At 33.6% G+C, this 23,881-nt stretch overlaps 2 protein-coding genes across 2 annotated transcripts; one reads left to right on the plus strand and one right to left on the minus strand.

Annotated features, from left to right (window-relative positions):
• Positions 1-14: 14 nt before the first annotated feature.
• Positions 15-13,665, plus strand: LOC128215249 (fibrillin-2-like). Its single transcript, XM_052921957.1, has 20 exons — positions 15-136; positions 1,561-1,689; positions 2,626-2,703; positions 2,909-3,085; positions 3,911-4,033; positions 4,695-4,817; positions 6,022-6,128; positions 6,507-6,663; positions 7,262-7,384; positions 7,624-7,905; positions 8,064-8,090; positions 8,496-8,605; positions 9,539-9,600; positions 10,147-10,286; positions 10,429-10,498; positions 11,083-11,096; positions 11,482-11,611; positions 11,900-11,958; positions 12,236-12,306; positions 13,025-13,665. The coding sequence occupies exons 1-20, from the start codon at positions 34-36 to the stop codon at positions 13,088-13,090; spliced, it is 2,151 nt and encodes a 716-aa protein (XP_052777917.1). The 5' UTR covers positions 15-33; the 3' UTR covers positions 13,091-13,665.
• Positions 13,666-16,206: 2,541 nt separating this feature from the next.
• Positions 16,207-23,703, minus strand: LOC128214725 (putative defense protein). The gene is made up of 5 exons (XM_052921350.1): positions 23,581-23,703; positions 18,793-19,001; positions 17,984-18,144; positions 17,460-17,551; positions 16,207-16,884 (listed from the first exon to the last, which is right to left on the minus strand). The coding sequence occupies exons 2-5, from the start codon at positions 18,980-18,982 to the stop codon at positions 16,704-16,706; spliced, it is 624 nt and encodes a 207-aa protein (XP_052777310.1). The 5' UTR covers positions 18,983-19,001; positions 23,581-23,703; the 3' UTR covers positions 16,207-16,703.
• Positions 23,704-23,881: the final 178 nt, after the last annotated feature.

A 23,881-nucleotide genomic window follows, 5' to 3' on the forward strand; every position in this document is an offset into this window, starting at 1 on the left:
TCAGTGGATGACCCATGCAAACAATTCTACAACATGACATGCAGTCACTACTGTGTGGTTCTTAAATCAGAAAATAAAGCAGAGTGTAGATGCTCTGAAGGATATCGTCTGATGAACAATGAAGTATCCTGCGCAGGTATGTTCATAAGGGACCCGAACTGGTCCTGTCCGTCCGTCCACACTTGTTTTTTTACTCTTAATCAAATTACAAACTAAAAAGCAAGATTTATGGCCCTTGTAAACTTTTTAAATTTCAGCAAATCTATTTAATGTTTGACTTAATCCCAATACGAGTTCAGAGGTACTGTTTGAAGTTGAAACATTGATATAATTTTGGTAATGAGAACGTTGTATGGAAACTTAAACATATTTATTCAACAATTTGTTACCGACTTGTCTCCCTTGATAAGGGATAAATAGTGTTGAAATTGAAAGAAAGGAATGGAAATTTATAAAAAAACAACAACAAAGTTAATGACAATTCATATTTGACTCTGGCACAATAAAAAAAAACATCATAATGTTCTCCAATTGTATATCTTGAAATATAATGTTTTAGCTAATCACTTAACTGTTCTTTTGATGAGTGTTTTGTACAATAATTATAATTCTAGTACGATATAACCAAATCATCTGCCTTGATATGACAAAAGCGTATTACTAAATATGTTTGGAAGTTAAATCAATATTGACAGACTAATTAATGGCAAAAGTGACCTGTGCACAGTTAAGAATATAACCGTTCTTGTTTTCAAATTACCTCCCTTGACTAAGGAGTATGGAGGCGTGTACAACAATTCAGAAATAGGTTGATGGTATATATATATATATATATATATATATATATATATATATATATATATATATATATAAGTTCCCCTTTTAATAACCATAGCCCATAGCTCTGTTTTCCATATTCCCAAATTTAATTATGCCGTGTGGAAGCTGTAAAAAGTGGCACGCACTTACATTTAATGTTGTCATAATTTCCAGTTTTACAGAGACTGTGATCGGTAGTTTTTGGTTTACATAAGTTTATACTTTTTGCTATTGAGCATGTTTCTGAAGCTTTTTGCTTATACTAGAACAATTCCATTTCGTACAATTTGGCAAAATCAAAGTTTCTGTATTCAAAATCGTAAATATTTTGCGATGTTTAAGCTCGTTACTGTCATGTTACAACTCTTCATCTCCGATTTCGCAATCAGTTGACAATATTGTGAGTGAATAAAAAGCGGGCGATCAGTTGTATATTCCTTTTAGAAAAATAATCTTCACGCTCATCCTCATGTTACTTAGAATATCTTGTTTGCTGCTGGTGGCGTGAGTAAATTTAGGTCATGTAATGTATCTGAAGTAAGACAGGTTTTCCTTGTTCTTTGTTTCGCGCTATCTTAAATGACTCGGAAAGGAGTTCCTAGATTACACAATGTACTAGCATGGTGCGGGATCAGAATTAGACTGTTTTGTGATAGGGATTTTCAATACGAATAGCTTCATTTTTGCTATTGAATAACGAATTGAATTATTAGTTGTATAATATAAATATTATTACTGTAGAGGTGAACGAGTGTACAGAAACTCCTGACATCTGCGGGGTAGATGCCACATGTACAAATTTGGAAGGATCTTTTCAATGTAATTGTCCATCGGGAACTAAACTACAAAACGATGGCATAACATGTGCAGGTATGATGAGAACGTATTTTAATCCAACTTCTGCGTTCAAAGAATAATTGATAGGATTTTTTTTATAATTGTGTATTTATCTATGATCTTAAAGGTATATGCATGTAAGAAGGAAACCCATTTTTAATCCTTGTACATATAAAGAACTATTTTATGACTAGAGAAACATAACTTAAATCATTGCTAATCAATACCGTGTTAATTATTTATCGTCACAATTGAGTTTTTATTTAGATTTTTGTTATTAAATCCGGTCTTAGTTCTGCTAAATCGTGTGCATAGACATGCAGTATTGTTCCTGATTTATCGTGTGCATAGACATGCAGTATTGTTCCTGATTTATCGTGTGCATAAACACGCAGTATGGGAACTAATGTATCGTGTGTATACAACGCAATATTAGACTTGATGTATCGTGTGTATTAGCACGCAGTATTGATCTTGATACAAATCTTGTGCATAAACTCGCAGTTCTGGTCCTGATATATTATTTGATTGAACACGCAGTCTTGGTTCTTATATATCGTGTGCATACAAGATTTTGTCCTGATATAGTGTGTGCATAAACATGTAGTCGTGGTCCTGATGTATTGTGTGAATCAACACGCAATATTTGTCTTAATATATCTCTTGCATAATCACACAGTATTAGTCTAGATAAGTATACCATGTTTATAAACACGCAGTTTTGGTCCAATTATATCGTGTGCATAAATTCGCTGTAATGGTTCTGTTATATCGTGTGTATTAATACGCAGTTATAGTCCTGATAAAGTCGCAGTATTAGATATACTGCATGCATATAGTAAAATAAAATGTGCATTTACACTTGTATTAGTATTAGTTATGATATACCACATGCATAAACAATGTGCTATATTATTGTTTGTATAAACACTCATTACTGGTCCTGATAAATAATGTGCTTTGTTTCAGAGTGTGATAAGTTCCATTATGGTGTGAACTGTTCACGAGAATGCAGCTGTATTAACGGAGCATGTGACACGAAACATGGTTAATTCATTTTTATATGTATTTCTTCAAGTTGACAGTAATAAACACCTTTGTGAAACATGTTTTGGATAAAACAAATTTCAAAAAGCCGTTATACCTCATGAACCTTGCTCTTTACAAAAGTTAGCTTTGATTTTATTGGAATCTTTATTTATTTCATGTTGTATAATATGCTTATAGCATAATTAAAATATGTCTGCTTTAGGATGTGTGTGCGAAAAAGGATGGATTGGAGAATACTGTGACGAAGACCTAGATGAGTGTGCCGCCGGAACAAAGGAATGTAAAGAAGAAAATTCTGTTTGTATGAACACCCCTGGCGACGCCATTTGTATCTGTAAAGTAGGGTTTGCGAAGAACGAGACAACATTTGACTGTGCGGGTATGCATTATGATTTTTCCAGACTACTCAGGAACTCTGACAAGGGATCTTTCAAAATTATGATTAACATTTAAAGTATGAAAAGAGAAGTCTTCCTGAATTGTGTGTGCTCAATAGCAAAATTAATTGCAGTTGAACACTGCAAAAAACGTGAATTCGAAATGCTTGTCATAGTTTTATCAACAAAAAGCACGAGGCATGATGTTTTCTGACTACATTGTGCTTGACTTTCTGTAAATTATACATACAAAAGAATTAAGAAGTGATTTGTCATTTCGCGTTACTCATCTGGCATGGGGGTTGGAATTTCACGGCATAATAATTCTTATGTTTTTATTATTGATCTTTAATAAATATAATTAATGCAAGCTGGTAGGAATACATATTAGTATTATGTTGTCATTTTTTAAGGATGTAAAGGTTTATATAGTATTTTCTATGTGTAAATATTTGCAGATATCAATGAATGCGGTGATAGTCAACATAATTCCTGTGATCAATTGTGTGTAAACACACCTGGGTCATATGAGTGTATATGCCACAATGGATTTATGATGGGAAACAGAACTTGCAAAGGTGTGTATGGTTTATAAAGGTGTGTGCGTAATAAATTCCAATATATGAACATACATAGTGGCTTTTGTGTTCATGATACTTATAAACACACAGTCACATACTCGAAATTCAAAATCATAGTTTCGAAACCGGGAAACATACGCCTTATCTCTATTGCCTGTTTCGTTTAATTTCATAAAACGAAATTAACATCTATTTAGTTCTCTGTCTTATATGGATTTGACTTATGGGCTTGTCTAATATTTGCAGATATCGATGAATGTGAGAAACTCAACGACTGCCACCATTCCTGTGAAAATACACTCGGAAGTTATCGGTGCTCATGTAGCGAGGGATACACGCTGGATCTATCAAACAGGAGATCTTGCAAACGTACTGATGATTTTTAGATTTTAGTGCCCAGATTGTATTAATAGGATAAGTCGAATTCATTTTTGCTACGTTTATAAAAAATATCTATATATTTGACCAAACAACAAACATTTAGTCCTTTGTTAATTCAGGTAAAGAAATAATTTTTATACTTTAGTTGGTATTCAGTATTTAACTCAAGTCAACCTTTGTCAAACACGATCATTTTAATTCACTGTATTGGTTCGCAAAGAAAATATACAACGTTCTTTCCATGAAACAATCTGAAAATCACCCAAGTTTTTGCTAATATACTAGTGTATAATTAAAGCGGATACTTTTACTTATTGTATACTTAAAGCCGAGACAGAATGTAGTGACGCAGAATCTAAGAATTGTACAAACAACCAAACTTGTTTACACCTGGGAGGGGAACCAACTTGCCAATGTGTCCAAGGATATGATAAAATGAGAGACAATTCCTGCGAAGGTAAACCGCCTATATCCTGATATTCATGTACTATCTGAAAGTATCAACATTTTAAAAATTTGTTAGACTCCAAATGGCAAATCGTTGAAAAGTAGTATGTATTTGAATTGAAAACATTACACTTTAATTGTTTATAAGTATATGATGTATCACAAATATGAATAGATACACATTTGATTCTGTTCTGCTCAGACAAAGATGAATGCAAACATGAGTCAAACCCTTGTGAACAGAATTGCACAAATACTCCAGGGAGTTTTGTATGTGGCTGCAATACAGGCTTTACTCTGTCAATTGACAAATTTTCCTGTAATGGTAAGTATTTCTATGTGTATCTGTTTTGTCTGAAATGAACATGTTATATTCAAGTTAAAATTTTTAGTATTGTATTATCTGTGCAGTTGTAAATATTACGTTATACGTATTTACTGAATTTCAACCTTAATACTGATTTATATGTATACGCATAAGCTTGAAGACTGACAAACATAAGCACATGAAATTGTTTGATACATAGTATTTGGTAAAACGTTAACGAGCCACAAACAAATGCAAATTAATGTTTTACAATTAAGAATACATAGCAAGAGGATTTTTTTTAAACTAAACATTAACCTTAAAAAAGCCAATGCCTGGCCACGAACGTATGACCCCTTCGTCGAAAATGCGTACATGCTAAAAATTTTGTTTTAATCAACTTATCAGAATGTGAGGATAGATTCTACGGAGATAACTGTACCTTAGAATGCAGTTGTTCCAAACAATCGACCGAACGCTGTGATCCAAAATCAGGAACATGCATCTGTAAAAAGGGCTGGTCAGGAAACGATTGCAATGACGACATTGATGAATGTGAAAACAAAACAATTTGTCAAGACAATTCAGACTGTTCAAACTCAAACGGCAGCTATAGATGTATTTGTGACAAAGGATATATTATGAACAGTGCCGGATTGTGTACAGGTGACCTATGTTACACTATATGTGTGGGTTCTAGATTACATTCAAACGCAAGTTCTTCCAGTAAACTCGTGTTTCACTGACCGTTCCAATTTGGTATTTCCATCACATCTTAATTAAACTAGTGAACGGTAATACGATCAGAAAGTCCAGCTGTTGATTGTACATAGATAAACGGACTAAATCGCTCGGCTTCATATCTTCTGTAATGTTCTGTAGAAGTGACTGGACTATCCGTTTTAAGGTTTTCATATGTCTGCAAGTACTGTTTGTGGTGTCCCTACTATTGTGTCTCTCGTTCAGTGTTGTGTATGTCCTTGCTTTGTGCCTTTTGTCTACCGAGCCTGTCTATGTAGTATCATTGTATTACTGTTCATATGCATATGGTGTACTGTTACAGTATATGATGACCGTTCATAAAGTTATCATTTGAATATAGAAAAAATCTTAAATATCACATAATAGGTAGAAATACTGAACCTCATAAACATATATTTATATGTGTATAAATTAATCATAATAATCATTTTTGTAGTGCCTTTCTGCCTTTTTCTTGTAGTATGCAAAACAGGTCTGTATGGACAGAATTGTGGAAACATTTGTGGCTGTAATACTGAGAACACGGACCTATGTGACCACGTGACTGGCAACTGTACATGTAAAGAGGTTAGGAAACCAGTTCTTAGCTAGTTGAATATATACTTAATTGGCTTTAAAATGTATATGCACTTTCAAATACATGCCGTATTAAAAGCACATTTTCGATTTGATATTGACTTCTAACATTTAATCAGAATTACTTGACTGATTAAAGAGTGGCGAAGGTAAGGCAATGAATGGGTTTATGACAATAATAATTCAGAAACTATTATGGTTCTACTAGTTTCACCGAAGTATTCTTTTCCATTTTGATACAATTAACACAAATTCAAGTTGTACGAGTACTTGAATACAGTAAGATCACTTTGTACAATATGTCATGCATTATAGAAGTAAGATTGGTAAAAAGCAAGTATATAAACAGCAGTCAACTTTATTTAACAGGGTTGGTCTGGAGCAAATTGCACTGATGACGTTGATGACTGTATAGGGAAAACTGATGTTTGCAGCACAACACCCAACTCTACTTGCATTAACACCGATGGTAGCTTCAAATGTGAATGTAACAATGGATTCTTTGAAAACGGTCCACGTTGCGATGGTAACAAACGGTTTCGTAGTGATTTGCAATAATGTCATGATCATGTTTACACAATATTATTTTTTGTAAACGGATCAGAAGATAATATATTTTTTAATAATAAATCTTGTGGTTAATGAACACGTACAGTATACAATATTTGTCATTTTATACAATCCATACAATACCCGTATTGAAATTTTACACATGGAGACGTATTGACGTTTGATACATACAGATACACGTAAGGATATTTGATGCCTACAGATACACTTATTTACCTTTGACGCATAACTATTTATCTAAAAACATTTTAATTTTGATACATAAGGGTATTCGTATGGATGTTTAAACGATAAGTCATAACCTACACGTATTGACATTTAAAAATGCTAAGACACATATTTAAATTTTGTTTCGTGTACATGCACAGGGTATCTATGATCCATATAAATAAATGCATAGCTGCAATATTATGCTGTAAAGAATATACAGATTGAGTACGGTTATAATTGCACAAAATTACAGGCAGGAATACAGTATTTCAGACTGTGGTTTACTCTGATAAGTGTGAAAAAAGGAAAATGTTTCATTTACTTAGTTCAAGTCAATGTTTCAGATGTCGATGAATGTCAATTGAACCATAACTGTACTCTCCCTGGCCAAGAATGTGTTAACTCACGAGGAGGGCACTCGTGTAAATGTAGGAGAGGATACCATGATGACGGTCTTTCATGCACAAGTAAGTATGAAATATGCATATTGTTCTGTTTAGCACAACATTACTATTATTGTCAACAATTTATTTCTGATGTATGTGTTACCGATTAATTAATCGAAATTCAAAACCGTTACAACTTCTACATTCAATTATTAATAAGTGGTTTCTTACTTCGGGAACCGATAATTTATTTGAGTATAGTCATTTAGATTTGTCCACTTAGCGTGACTTTAGAATTATGTGGATTTTACTTTTTCAAGTGTGCAGCAACAATACCTATGGGGAAAACTGCTCATCGCATTGCACATGCAACGTAACTAACACGGAGATTGTTTCGGAGCATCAAATTTGCCAAACTGAAAACGGACAGTGCACCTGTAAACAAGAATGGGAAGGCGAAAATTGTGATACGGATAAAAATGAATGTATGGACGATACAATTTGTTCCTCGTTTGAAAACACTGGTTGCCACAATTTGCCTGGAAACTATTCTTGTGACTGTTTGAGATATTACGAGCAAGTAAACGGAACTTGCACTGCGCGTAAGTGATTCTCAAAACATGTTGCTTGTTAAATGCTATTTGATAAAAGTTCTTTTCTTTAAGAACTCGCTTGTTTCGATATATGTGTTTACACCGAACGCACTCTATTGTTCAAAAAAGGCATATTAAATCCATATTTCATTACTTTTTCTTTTCAGCTCACAAAACAACAGAGGTCGAACCAGGTACGCTTTAGTATGTTTAAGTTAAAGCTGATATAATTTTCTAAGAAAACAATCTAGGTGTAGTCGTAACCCCGGTCGCGTTGTCTACGGAAATGAAGTCTTGACTAAACATTGAAGTCTTGCTCAAACTTAAGTTTTTGCCATAACTTTGAAACCGCTTTAGATATTCACATCGAACTTTATGCACATAGTTTCACTGACAATGCGTATTGCGTGTAGCGAGTCTTGGTTCTGGTGATATAATTATTAATCTGTACAGACACGACGTTCGGGTAATTTTTTGGATGTTCTTGTAACGAAACATTTAATCATGTTTAGATTGTTTAACGATGTGGTTTAATTGAGTCGAAATTTACAATGTAAAAGTTGTATTATAATTTAATATGATTAAATTTTATTTCATAGACAGTGCCATACGAATTGAGGTTGAAATAAGTTTCAACTGGACATCGTCTGATTTAAATTTCAACCTGAGCAGCACTTATGAAGAATATAAAACGGAAGCAGAACGAATGGTATGTACACACGTTTATGGCATTTAATATTTGTTACAAATATGTTTATGCATTTCGTTTTTTTTTTCTTTTTTAAATAAATGGAACTGGTTTTCACCCCTTCAGTTATTATAGTAAAATTTAATGATTGCACTTCCAAGAAATATGATTGTCATCAGGTTAGGAAACGTTGTGGGTTTCTGGCTGTGTAAATACGTAGCTTATGACTGATAATTGAGCTAGTTGGGTGACGGTCAAGGACGATGTTACTAAAATTAAAGCGATGGTTCGCGTTAAGTAACTTTATTAAATATTAACAGAAAGTGATGTAAATTGTTGTGTAATCAGCTTATGTAGATATTTAACCTTGAATTATGTTTGGAGTCAGTGGGGTTAAGGTAAATGTCGCTGTGTCAAAATAGAACAATGGTCCCTGCTTAAAAATTATAATGTTGACCTTATGACAAGATATAGTTCGGCATTTCCATATAGGATTTGTGTAAAGCTATGAAACAATTTGTGTTGGACATCTACCCCTATATTGAGTTGTGAGACATCATATTGGACAAATGTACTGGTGGTTGGTACTAATACAAAAATAACAATTATTTATAGCAACTGAGTTACTAGGTTAATTCAGATTTAGGTAAATTTATCAAAAACTGGTTAACAATTCATCTTTTATAATGTTCGTTATGATTATATGAGCAGTGATTAAACTTAAAATATAGCAGGTTATATATACTGTTTGACTTTGGTTGGAATATGGTGTCAACTCTGGTTGTATTTTCCAAAGTTTTCCTGATGTTAAAAATGTAAAACCTAGTATGGTCGGATTTCGATTCAATAAGAATATAATTATATGATATAATCGATGTGAGAAACGTACCAGATATATGTTTATTAAAATAACTAATACGCATTTCATGTTCATTTTATTTTATTTTCTTACAGTTAGAGCACTATTATGAAGAACGCTTGAATGCAGAAGTTGATATCTACATCAAGAACATATGGTGATAAAGCTGTTTTACGACTATAATAAACTAACTCTATATTTACATTACAGGATGCACTTCATCTGCAACAAATAACAATGGTTGTTTTATCTTCATTACTGTTCTATTGTGAATTATGAATCAAGTATGTCAACATATGTCAACATATCAATTCTTTGAAAAAGCATTCATACTTATTTCTCAATTCTATAAATGTGTACTTTAGTTAGAAGAAGGAAAAACACTTGATATTTCATTTGTACAAATACTGACTATAATGATAACTTTGTGATTATCTGTCTACTTGTTATAATTATATGTGTTTTAAACAATTATATTATCAATATAAGTACTGATTAAATCAAAGGATTTATTCGTTTTAGCGTTTAAACATCATTTAATATATTATTTTATAATGTGAAGTTAAGTTCAAAACACTACTTGTTTATGGGGATATATACACATTTTTTATCATTTTACATTGTTTAGGTCTTGTTCAATGTAATACTTGTTAATGGAGACATACACATAAACATAATGTATCTCTTATTTTACACCATTCAGGTCTAGTCCAATACACGTCTTGTTTGTGGTGACATATTCGACGGAAGATCCTGCCATTGCCCGAGCATTGTCAGACGGAACAAAGGAGTTACATGGAGCTGAACTTACATTCTTTGGAGTTAATATTCATCCGGAAACAGGTAGGTTAATTGTTTGCAATTAGTAAATCGCTGATATGACGTATGTGTATAGATAAAGATCAAACGGATCTTCAACCTGAACGCTTCGAATTTTAAAATGGTATTTGTTTCGGTTGTATTTCTTTTTTATTTTGATTTTCAGTATCGCTTCCTGAGTTGTGTGATGTGAACTGCAACCATTGCGTGCTGAAAGATGGATTAGCCATTTGCAGGTAACTAATTTCTACACAAGTTTTATTGTAACAGTGCTGAGTGTCGTAACAAGGATATCGTCGCCTTATACCCCAATTCGAATTAGATTCAGATAAAAATAGTATTGCATTATATCTGACTTTAATTTGTAAATTGCAATTTGCTACTAAATCAGGTTTGGGTGATTTAAAAAAAAACTTACGGTACCCAAGGGTACTACAAAACGTTATGGTTATAATCATGCAAACTCAAATTGATTCACGAAATCGTTGTTGTTTTTTTTGTAACTATATATGTCACCTGTATACAGAATCATTTCTGATTTTTCTAACCTATGTCTAAAACTGTCACAGTTTTGCTTTATATTTAAGGCACTGACACATTATCTTAAAAAGGTCATTACTATTAATTTATTTGCGCTCAAAAATAACTTTATGAGACTATTACATTAGAAAAAGTAAAGGTTTGATTAATATGTTCCTGTATGCATTTTCGTTTAATGATGAAGTTAAACATGCTATATATTTATAACAAAATTTATCTGCATACTACACTTTTAAAACGTCGATCGTAATATTAAAACATGTACCTGCTTCTTTTTCAGAACGGATTCAAGCGGTATGTTTGTATGGATTATACTCGAAACTATATGATTGTATTTACTGAACGTTCTTTAAACATTGTCACCCTAGATCCGTGTACTATTACATAAATGGAAAGCCTTCTTTACTTGTTAAAGCGCTGAATCATTAAATATATTTAAATACCGAACTATGTCCCTAGAATTCATGAAAACTTAGTGACTTATTTGAATAGTTTGCCTTTAGACTTGACTCTAGCGATAGTAGGAACTGCTATCGGAAAGCCTGGCCTCATGCTAATACTGATGCTTATATGTGTTTTGTCTTCTTCGGCGGTGAAAAAAATGGACAAATTGAGACACAACCTAATATAAAGTAGTAACGTTATTTGATAACCGTAAAACTATATATTCTGACTTTAGACTGGACTCTAGAGATAGTAGTAGGAACTTCTGTTGGAGGATCCGCCCTTCTGATTATACTGATGCTTATTGTTGGTTGTCTTCTTCGACGATGGAAAAATGGACAAATTGAGAAACGACTACGCGAAAGGTAAGTATATTTGATTTTAAAACTATTAAACATCAATGGTATTCTTATAAAATATCATGAGTGAAAAGGGAAATGACTGTGATTATGCGTCGTAGATACCGTACTTGGTTTTTATTTATTAAAAAACAAAAACAGAAAACAGCACAATTTATAACATGCAAACGTTAGCCTCTCATTATAGAAAGTTTCTTCTACATACAAGTACGGTGTTGTGTTTATATATTATGTGTATATGTTTGGTTTCGTAGAAAACAAAATGGTGATGTTATGATGATGATTTAAATTCAGGGCAGGGAGAAAAGCGCAAAAGATGGACAAGGACACGGGCTTTGACAAAAATGTTACAGGTTAGTCTTCTTGAAAAACAATAAACTAGTTGATTCCAGCATTCAAAAGAAACACCTGTCTAATAGTACAATCATAAATGTTATATCTAACACCATTAATTTAGGTCCATGATTAAGTCCGATGAAGCGATTTTCTAACATCATATCATACAGCCTAACAACAGTATCGATTTGATTCCGACATTTTATTAACAATACGTGGTAAGTGCATCACTGTCAAAACCTGTAGAAACTACATTAGTCTGCTATTTAATTAATGCATTGGTGTTATTTTCAGTCCCTTCACCAGGCCACTCAAGCGACGAGCGCTATCTCACATGGAGAACTATGCTTTCATCTACGGACACGGTACGTCCGAGGCTTGCTCTTTGCTTCGTATATTTCATATAAACATTACCTTTCGTCTGACTGAAATGCTTAGTTTCTTTCTTCTTTTTATCACAAACAACACTTTACTGTCTTTAAAAAGGGCTATTAAAATAGTTCGTATAGATAGATAGATAGATGGTTTCCCTTGAAAAACGGAATTGTTTTTTCCGGAAACTTGCAAATCATAAGATCGTTCACACACTTAACTTTGAATAAGCGTTTTAGAAGTTCGCTCTCATTTTCAGCCAGTTTCTTTCTTTCAAAACTTGCATCCATCAATTCGTTGTTTCGCATCAGTATTCCGCTTTGTTGCAATGTCCGTTCAGTCGGAAAGCCATAAAGTGTGTATATTTAGCAAGTAAAAGTCACTCAATTTGCACAGATATTTATACCGACGCAATTTTTAAACTTAAAAATGGAATTAACGTGGTAGCCTACCCCAGTTAATTTCGAATTAAACGAATACGCAATAACTGCAAGCGATGTGATACATCAGTTAGTAGGATTCAATGTGCTGTGCACAACGATATTAATTTTATGAAAACGTAATTTTATGAAAGTTTTTGACAATTTATTTTCTTGCAATTTCATCATTTGGTGTCGAGTCCCTTTAAGATATTAAAGCAGTTATAGTATTTCTTCTATAGAATGATGTGACATAAAATATTCTTCAAACGTATACGATACTTTGTTTCAGTACGATGAAATTCGTCACATACCACGACCAAAGCAAACGTTGGCAGCAAATAACGTATATACATGATTTACCAACGAAGATTTTCTTTATTGATTTGTTTTATAATCTTTTAACCAGGATATGCTTAGTATAGTGCTTTAACTTTTGATATATGAACTTATTCGTAATACATGTTTGCCTTCATATTCAATCTACAAAGGACTTATTATCATTAAAGATATTTCAATTTTGATGTCTTTGAAACTAAAATGGTTCTCAAAATGTTAAAACGCATCATTTTGTTGTCAGGTTGATTTAATCTTACGTGATTGTTAACCATTACCAATACATGCTATCCCTTCCATGTTTCTATGTTTGTATCAGCTTTTAATCAGAATATGCTTAGCATCGTGCTGTAGGTTTTGAAGTATGCACTTATCGTCTGCAATACCTAGTAGTTTACTACATCTTCCAAAGACTTGCTACTCGTATGTCCATTAAAAAAACGAACTCTCATACTGGAATACAGCAATAAGTGTACGTGACTGTTTAACAACATTTGTACCGGTCAGGCAGGAAAGGTATATCACTTGTTCAACTTCATTAAGTGTGTTATTCTGATTTAATTGAACCACATATCAGAATATCATTGGGACTTAATCACATTTGTAAATCAGAATCACAGCCTCACAATTAATCATTTTTGTATGTTATTCAAACTTTACCTGGTAGTATTTTTTTTGCTTTTTAACAATCACGTTTTATTACTTTTATTCAATAAAACATACTGTTGTTTTTTTTACAAGTGTTCGTTGTTTCTTTTTTTTTGTCAGAACAATAATTATGTGCATAATCCAGTTACATGATGTTCCTTGTTTCGTGCGTGATACAGCTAATACGTATTATTTAGTTATACACTACCACTATAGTGTAATAGATGGTACGAAATACATATAAAGTAATATCTCGCTTAAGAAATTTGTTACCGCCAAAAGTATAATCGTTTTCACCTGTGAGATTATCACGGTATGTGAGAGTGATTTCAGATTACCGCATCTTAACGAGCACGTGCAGGGCTTACGCCTTTTTCTCAATTATAAAAAGGCCGACGGATAGGCAAAATTGACACAAGCCAACCATTTTAAAAAAAAATGTACATAGAATTATCCATTGAAAGGAAGGGAACATGGTTTTACCGTTAATGACACACTCCGTGTTTTTGTAATTAGTGATGCCAAAAACGTGTTTTACGAGTTTTAGAGTAAATGAAATAGAGTATAAGTAAATTTTCTATATATTTCTAAATGAAATGACCGTTGTGCAGGCACAATAGCACTGATTTCTAGTGTTTCAACACCATTTTTTGGTATGAATGTTCCACTGTTTACTGAATTAATGAGCATTAAACAACATTACGAAACAAGTTACGTTTCCTATAAAAAAAAGGAAAATGGTTCTGCGATACCACTGTATATTTTATACATTTACGCAATCCAGCGCAGGTGTACAAGCAATGCGACAAAGATGTAAATCAAGTAGATCCACCATGTTTAGTGGGAGTTTATAACACAAATCATTCAGCTTTAAAACTAACAGAAAGTAGAAAATGGTGCGATATGGTAAATCCATGTTGTGATTCACTGTCAAGTGTTAATAAAAAGAAGAAAAAACACCCTCAGTAGTCCTACTTGCCCTACACGTTTACAGTAAGTTTACATCCGGTAAAGATTGCAAGGTAAATCACTTAAGGAAGTGAAGTATTGTTGAAAATGTTTGATCTTTTTTACGTCAATTTTTTGTTCAAAAATATTAATGCGTCATGTAATAAAATCTTTTTTTCTTTCATTGCGAATAAAAACATTATTTAGTAAAACTCGTAACGAAAATGTTATTAAGCTAATACTTAGGCTTCACTTTTCTCTAGCGAATTGCATAATTATATTTTTTACTAAATGACAACTCATGTAAGAACACACACACACACACACACACGCATGCACGCACGCACGCACTCAGACAGGCACGCACGCACACACACACACACACACACACACACACACACACACACACACACACACACACAAATATGGCTTAACATTATTCACTTACAATATATACTGGGTAGTAACGATAAATATTATGTCGGTCGGACTCTTATTTCAATATCTAGACGTCAACATGGTCTTCCTAACGTTCTCACAACCTTCTGCAATTAATTGATTTTCCTTTCTGGGTTATCACAACCTTCTGCAATTAATTGATTTTCCTTTTTGGGTTATCACAACCTTCTGTCATTAATTCATTTTTTTTCTTTCTGGGTCCTCACAACCTTCTGCCATTTATTGAGTTTCCTTTCTGGGTTATCACAACCTTCTGCCATTAATTGATTTTCCTTTCTGGGTTCTCACAACCTTCTGCCATTAATTGATTTTCCTTTCTGGGTTTTCACAACATTCTGCCATTAATTGATTTCCTTTCTGGGTTCTCACAACGTTCTGCCATTAATTGGACTTCCTTTCTGTGTTTTCATGACATTTTGCCATTAATTGATCTTCCTATTCTGTTATCATGACAATTTGCCATAGCTTGATCTACCTTTCTCTGTTATCATGACAATTTGCCATAGCTTGATCTACCTTTCTCTGTTATCATGACATTTTGCCATTAATTGATCTACCTTTCTCTGTTATCATGACATTTTGCCATTAATTGATCTTCTTTTCTCTGTTATCATGACAATTTGCCATAGCTTGATCTACCTTTTTCTCTGTTATCATGACATTTTGCCATTAATTGATATTCCTTCCTGGGTAATCACAGTCCCTATGTGATGTAGCTAATTTAAAAGCATTCAAGACTCATTATTAATAAAGAAATAGAAGAAAATTGTTTGTTTCAGTGAAAGATCGTAAAATATTTCACCGAGTGAGCACCAAATGATATGTTTCACGAGTGGCGCAGTATTTCCGTTTCGTTTTCACAAGGTGAAATATGTTGCTATCTTACACTGAAACAAACATTTCTTTTCTTTTTTATTATATGCCAAAAATTGGAGTAAAGAGTCATTTAGTTACACTTTTTAAAAATACGCGCCCAGTTGAAGCTTTGAAAATGACGTCATTGATATTGTGTCCCAGTCATGTGCGCGCTGACGTTTGAATTGGAACTGAGAGCGGTTTAAAGTTTCAAAACAGTGATAAATATCAATTTGATATATTTATTGTTTAAAACACTGGAAAGCATATAATAAAGAATTATCTTCGCTAAAGCAAACATGAATAACTAACTATGATATAAAGTATGTGTATACGACTGGTGCATGTCGTTTTGCCATTGAAGAGCTATCAAAACACACACAAAATACAAACAAATATCAACACAACAGGTATTTCAAAGTAACAAACGCATGTTAATGATACTAAAAACCTGATTATATACAAGTGTATAATATAAAACAGCTGATCGAAAATTAGCTATAATTGATTGATCGATGAGGATGATGACAACAATGGCAGAAAGAGTGTAGTAAATGAGATGGTAGAACATTTCGATTTATTATCAACAATAAAATGAAAAGTCAAGGCATTTCGTTGAATCAAGCAAACACAGGTGATTATTGTTGTGCAATAATAGACACGTATTCATAGACTGAAGTTGTTGCTAACACAACGTTCTCAATAACATAAATATGAAAGGTTAATTATAACAGAATGAGTGTAAGCACGATGGTGAAACCAGCTAGAATGCTAGAGACAGCTAGCTTGACGGCGCCGCCTGTGGTACAATGGTTTAGATTCGCCGGTGTACCACCACTCTTGTCCAGGATATAATCCGAATACACATTCGTCCAAAAGTTCTTCTGATTTCGAGCAATGGTCGCCCTGCAAATAGTAGTATGCAAGTACGGTTTGGATTTAAAATTATCTATGCTATATGTATAAATAAAAATAAAATTTGAAATTTTGCTGAAACAAAGGCGAAATAAGATGTATTGGATAGGATCTTCAAGCCCAACCTCATATTAAATGAATGCGTTGAATGTAGAACTGTAAGACAAATATTTTGCTCAAACTGTCGACTTAACGACAAACTATATGGTTCAATAAAAAGCATTGCAAGCAGATGTCAACTTTCGTCCTTTACTCTCGACCTTTTTTCGTCCTTGAAACTGAATTATTTCGTCCTTGACCCTCCTCGTTCAATTGACATGAAGGCATTTATTTAAGATAGTTCAACCACCTAAGAGACATGTTACCCAAATGCACATCTCCATGGTACAGTTGTGTCACGATTTTTTCATACGGAAGTTGTAAGCGATATCTAATTAATGCTCAACATTAATGTCTTTGTGACAAAACAGCGGTCATCTACAATGACAACCACCAAACAAGGGTTATGACAATACCTCATTTTTGGCAAGCAAATCAATAAATAATTTGTACAAAACAAAACATACCTGATAAAGAGATGACCACTGGGCTTGCTTGGAGCGGTCCAGTAAAATGTGCGGTTGTAGATATGAATGTGGGCATAATGACGCAGGGCACTCTGGAAGTAACAGCAGAAAATTACTTTTATACTTATCGCAGTATCCAAAATCAACCACTAAACTAAATAACAAAGTTAAAAATTAAAAACAAATACCTGTCAGATGATTAACTAAAACGCATAACCGCATGAGCATCCTTAATTTAGGTTATATAAACCATAAGCACATGTGGCATTTAAAAAAAACGCACTTATAATGTATTTACAAACTAATTGCTGTTTTCTATTGTCAATAAACGTGTTTATTAAGATGATACAAGAAGGAATGTGTTTACTAGGTAGTCATTATTTATGCAAAAAGCTGCAGAAACAAGCTCAGTAGCAAAAAGTTTCAACATAAACCCGGTTTAATGGCACTGGGTAAACGCCAAAGACATAGAACATAATATCACAAACAAGAAACAGAAGAACAGCACAAAACTCAAGTCTCACCCCATCCCTTTCAAAACACCCAAAAGGCTCCAAAAAGTCTTCCTGTTGTTGTACAGAAAAAGTTCCAATGGAGTTCACTTTACACGTGACCGGCCTCATTTGTATCAATGCGCCTTCTAGAAAATAGTCCCCAAACATCTCCTGCGATGTGTTGAGAAATACTGAAATGACAAATAAGTAGTTAGTTTTAAATGTTATTATAGGTTTTATGTCATGAAATAAAAAAAATAGTTCATGTCATGCAGGAGTCATTCAGTGGATTTGTCAGATTTCCTGTCGCCCAGTATTGACGCAAGGGCTGGTATTTAATATTACTCTTAATCTAAGAACTATGTAGCTAATCGGATGATTACTTGTTAATAATAACTGACTAATAGAGTGAATAAAGTCAGTCATCTATGACTGAAAGATTGACTCAAGTCGCATATGGAATAACATCCAAGAGATCTAGAGAATGTAATGACAAGTTGATAATAACCATACATGCCAAAATAAGGAAATTGATATAAACAAGAGACTCTTTTCTAATTAAAACAATGGAAAACTACATGAACACGCCCGGTAGCCTAAAAATAACAAATAACCAATTTCAAGACACACTGGCCAATGCTTAACGAGACACACACAACGTCACAAAACAACAAACATTACACAAATATTACACAAACATTACACAAATAGTACAATAGCGTCATTAGTAAATGTTGGGGTAAAATCATATTGGGGATTTTTACTCGTGTATGTGCTCTCACCCTTAACCATATAAACTTGTTAATAGACTAATGATGTAATAAAAGTGGGCATCTTACCTTCAATGACATCTCCAGGGCTGTAAGAGGTCGAATTTAATCTAAAGCTGAACGGAGGAGAATCATTGCGCGCTTGCACACCATGACCCCATGGAAACATGGCACCACAAGCATTCAGAGGAGGGCCCAAACTGTATCCATGACAACACGACACACCCAAAAGGACACCGATAAATGTTGAAAACTTCATAGTTTCACCAAGCGTCAACCTGAAAAGAGAGAGGTAGACGTTAAAGCATAGAGCAACGTGTTCGACAAAATTGTTTTACAAAAACGCAAACAAATTTACAGACTTCGACACATGCCCTCGAAAAAAAGAAATTAAACTGTATCTATAGCAAATAGCAATATGACACATACACACAAGATCGCACGCTCGCACACGCACTTATAAGCATGCAAGCTGGCACGCATGCACACACACGCACACAAATATACCCTTTGTCTCTCAAATGGAACCAGTTCAGGCATAACCCAGGAAGCGGGCTAATACCGAATTATATGACTTGTTGTTGTCTTTACAATCAGTGTAAACTAAAAGGACAGTTACTCGTGTGCTCCTGCTACTTATGTTTCCACTGTTCCAGAACACTATTAAAACAATCGTTATTGTTAGTATCCAGTTTTGGGTCATCATTAGCATAGTGATGATTGTTGATGTAAGTGTTGGTGGTGATGGTGGTGTAGTTGGTGTTACTGTTGGTGGTTGTGGTGATAATAAAGTGGTTGGTGCTGCTGATGATGATGACGGTAGTTGTGGTTGTGGTGATGGTTGTGTGGATAATGATGATGATAATGATGATGATGATGATGATGATGATGGTGGTGGTGGTGGTGGTGGTGGTGGTGATGATTATGATGGTGGTGGTGGTGGTGGTGGTGATGATGATGATGATGATGATGATGATGATGATGATGATGATGATGATGATGATGATCTTATCTTCAGAATAAAAAAAATGGTGAAAACCTCAACACAAAACTTTTGATATTTTTGATCTACTGAAAAAATATTTGAACATAACTCATTATATATCATTTTTATTTATAGACAGTGGACCATTTCAATAAAATCATAGCTGATCTTAGTCGTACATTGAAACGATCCTAGTGTCATTATTTCGTTATTTTGCTACATACTTGAATGAATTACGTTTGATCATTCAGGAGTCTATATCACTTTTGTATCGGTCAACGACATTAGATATTGAGCTAGGAGGATTGGTGCGGACTGCCTGACAATGTTAACGGATGTTAATGGCCGTCCGTAACAAAAACAGTTCGCTATAAATAGATCACAGATTATGATTCGGAAGTTGTATTAAAATAAACACTTGATAGATTAAAGATTAAGGATTGAAGCTTATTTATACAGCTTACTGTTGTGTATAGATGGACGATGTTCTTGTTAATCTCTAGTATTTAAGTTATGAGTTATCTCATATTTGGTTGTCTCCGTGGCCATGTGGTTAAGGCGTCCGCATACGGAGCGGGAGGTCGTGTGTTCGATTTCTGGTCACGTCATACCAAAAGACGTTAAAAGTCGGTACAAGTAGCTCCCTTGCCTGGCGCTCGGCATTTAAAGGGTAGTGCTTGGAAAATTGGTGTACTCAGTACTGGTTTAACCCAGGAAAGTTATATAGGGTGTATCGGTGCTTTTCACCGTGCACCTTAAAGAACCAAGAGGTCTCTTCGCAAAGAGCTAGGGTATCGCACCCGGATCTCTTGTATTTCACTCTGTTTCTTCAAGTCTTCCAATGTCTGGATTTGACTGCAAATTGCTGTCACTTCTATCTCATGTTACTTATGGCATTCAAACACAATTTAAGTCGTAATGGCGTCACGGTGGGGTGAAGCTATAATGCAGCCAATTGGCGCGGACAGACCTTGAAAAACGCAAATCAAACAATACAACATACATATTTGGTTGTATATAATACATTTCGCAACATTGGTTGTAAACATTTCACAGTGTAGAAATAATTCTCGAACAAGTACCAAAGGAGCGTCTGTAATAAATACATCAAACAATGACATCTAAATACAATGTTTAAGTAATTTGCAAAGCGTAAAACATGAGTATGTTCGCATTTTAAATCATCCATGTTCGCATGCCGCTTACGTAATTAAACGTTGCGTCGCATCAAAATATAGGTTATTTACGTTGCGCTTAGAAACAATCCTTACGCATTAGTCACCGCGTGTATGGGTAAAGTGTTAAAGCTGCAATCTCACAGATTGACATTTTTTACTTTTTTCAGTTTTTGTCTTAGAATCAGGTGATTTTGGATTCAATGCTTTCAAAACAGTCATATAAGATAACCCACAATTGAACTGATCTCAATTGTTTGGAAAACTGTCGAAAATTTCGTTTTTCTCAAAGCGTTAGTATCGCTTTAACCATTAACGCTTCAGCCATAAAACATCAATTTTCGAACGTAAATATGAACAACTGCGATCTCATCTTTTGTCAGCAGTCTTCAAGCACTGGCTTTTAGACATTTCAGCTTTTTTTTGCTCATTCCAAGACAAAAAATAGCAAAGATATCAAGACGGTCAGTGCAGGGTTAAAAATTATTTTAAAACATATTATTATGCATATTTTAATAAATACGATGATAATAATTCGAAGGCTTGTTATTGTGTTTTTCAATGTATATCGTGCACGTATAACCATTATATAATAATAACATTCTTCTTCATTCAGTATTATCACCTCGGCAATCCCATTGTGTTTAGAAAGAGCCTGAGGTCAAAACTGTTGAATCACGTAGGAATGGTAATAAGCCTTAGTAGTGTTTAGATATGTATCAATATTTAAGTGTTTTGGTTCAAATACGAGTAACAAATACCTCTGTAATAAAACTTTGGTGGTATTTTTGCTAAACAATGCATCCATTTAGATAAAATCAGAATTTTTATCTTCTGTACGATTTCAAATAACTGCTTGAACAATATAATTTCACCTCTATTCAATTGACATGAAAATTGAATTAAAGCTAAAATAATACAAGTGAAGTTTGGTTGTATCTAAAATATAAATGAACATTTTATCATAGACTTCAAACTTATGATTTTTTTGCACTGGATCCACGTAGCTAGAAAAAACTTGAATTGGAATTGAACTCTCAAACTTGATTTTCCATTTGATTTTGTTACGGTATTCTGACATATGAAATGAACTCTGATTAAACGTGTATCCTATCACCGATCAGGGGCTTAGCCAGCGTTACGCAATTACGCATGTGCGTAACATTTTTTTCCTGGGGAGCCCATACCCCCGAACCCCTTACGGCTATATGTCCTGTTCAGGTCGGTTTTAAAGTGGCTTGGACTCGCTGCAAGTTATTGTAGATCCTTATGCCTTTTAAACTTACCAAGATCAGTTCTTTTTGCTCCTGCTTGGGTCAATTATTGAAAAGAAATCGTTTTTCTTTTTTTTTTTTTGAGATAGATGTTTGATTACACTAACTTAACAGCGATACTATTATGGTCAAATACGGCGATTGTACCTTTAAATATTGCTTTGTATTTTAATAAATCAACAGGAAAATATCCGACCAAGCAAAGTTTACGCAGAGTTTACTGTATATTGTGAACGGTTCTTTTTTCACTTATCTTAGTATTAAAATGTCTTTCCCAACTGAATTCACTTTGAACAAACGTTATTTTACTATCAACTGTCACAACAAGTAAGTTTCAACAAGTTTCTTTTAGTGGTGAAATTGTAACGCCTTCGGCAAAAACGTGCAGTTGAAAATAAATCGTGTGTTACAGTAATGAATTATCCTTTCTTTGTCATTCATTATTTTAAATGTCATTTTAACTGAACAATGTGAACGTCTTACATTGCAATACTCTGTCGTATGTATCTATGAAGGAGGAAAGTGTTTAAGAAGACTTTAAAACGTTGTTTTAATTATGATGTGGCTGCAAACATGAATAATTATTCTTACATTTATACAGCGCATATTTGATATTCTAAATTTAATCAAACAAGGCTACGTAAATAAATATGCTTTTATAAGTAAGATATACCATATTAGTAATTTGTTGATGATTTTTTGCTATAACAAATGTTTCACGTCATTTCTTTCAATTGTACTATACTATAATGCTTTAAAAAATAGTGATTAGAGGAACCTTGCATTGCGTATTGGTAACGAGCAAGTACTGTTACCTCGTCTATCGATCTTACATGTAGAAAGATTTAAAACGACACCGTTTTCCGAATTAATTAGCATTGTAGAACTTTGACAATGAACGAGTACTCGAGTACTCGTTGCCATTCCTAAAAATAAAATTTTACTAAAACAGAAGACGCATCAAAAACTTGTCAGGCAGATAAATGAAAAAATCCAGAAGTATGACTCTGGTGCTGAAGTTGTTTTTATGTAAATATGTTTAAAAGGGCTCTATTCCATTTTAATCATACTTAATATAGAGTACTCGTTGCCATCCATATAAAATATAAGTTAACTTAAACAGAGGCGCGTCAAACTTTATAGTAACACATGTCAGACTGAAAAATAAAAAAAAATCTAGATTTATGACTCGGGTGCTGAAATTTGTTTTGTGGAAATATGTTTGACAGGGTTCTGCTTTATTTATACTAAGTATTAACATCTTGTGTTGTTGTTTTTTTAACTTCTGCTTCACAATGTTAGACGCGCAAATATTGTCATATAAAAGTAAATAACTACGCTACATCTCAAAACGTTTTATAAATATATAAACAGCATAGCCCGAATGTTCATTTATACGAAATAAATATGAAATTCAACTCACTGATATTAAATAAACGTTTAATCCTTCAGGCAACAACACGAACGAATCTAGTTTCAATTAAATTAAAGATGACTGGTTCAATCCACAGCCGAATTTATTATGGTGTATGCGACCTCATCTACTCGCTTGTCAGTGTGGTGACGTACAATCATCTTGAATCAATGAACTGTTAAAAAGATGGTTCAATCGGTAATCTATTTGACGTAATGTAAATGTAAGTGTTTTTTTCTGAAATCATTAAAACAGTATTTAAATAATACAAAATTGATACAACTGGCTGAAAAAATAATCATTTTTGAAA

Source organism: Mya arenaria, chromosome 13 (genome assembly GCF_026914265.1).
Source record: "Mya arenaria isolate MELC-2E11 chromosome 13, ASM2691426v1".
Classification (NCBI taxonomy): Eukaryota; Metazoa; Mollusca; class Bivalvia; order Myida; family Myidae; genus Mya; species Mya arenaria.

Coding starts and splice junctions, on each gene's coding strand:
- LOC128215249 (XM_052921957.1), top strand. CDS start 34: ATGACATGCAGTCACTACTGTGTGGTTCTTAAATCAGAAAATAAAGCA. Junction 4,818..6,021: donor TGACAAATTTTCCTGTAATG/GTAAGTATTTCT, acceptor TTTTTCTTGTAG/TATGCAAAACAGGTCTGTAT. Junction 6,129..6,506: donor GCAACTGTACATGTAAAGAG/GTTAGGAAACCA, acceptor TTTATTTAACAG/GGTTGGTCTGGAGCAAATTG.
- LOC128214725 (XM_052921350.1), bottom strand. CDS start 18,982: ATGAAGTTTTCAACATTTATCGGTGTCCTTTTGGGTGTGTCGTGTTGT. Junction 18,145..18,792: donor CCCTGGAGATGTCATTGAAG/GTAAGATGCCCA, acceptor TTGTCATTTCAG/TATTTCTCAACACATCGCAG. Junction 16,885..17,459: donor AGTGGTCATCTCTTTATCAG/GTATGTTTTGTT, acceptor TACTATTTGCAG/GGCGACCATTGCTCGAAATC.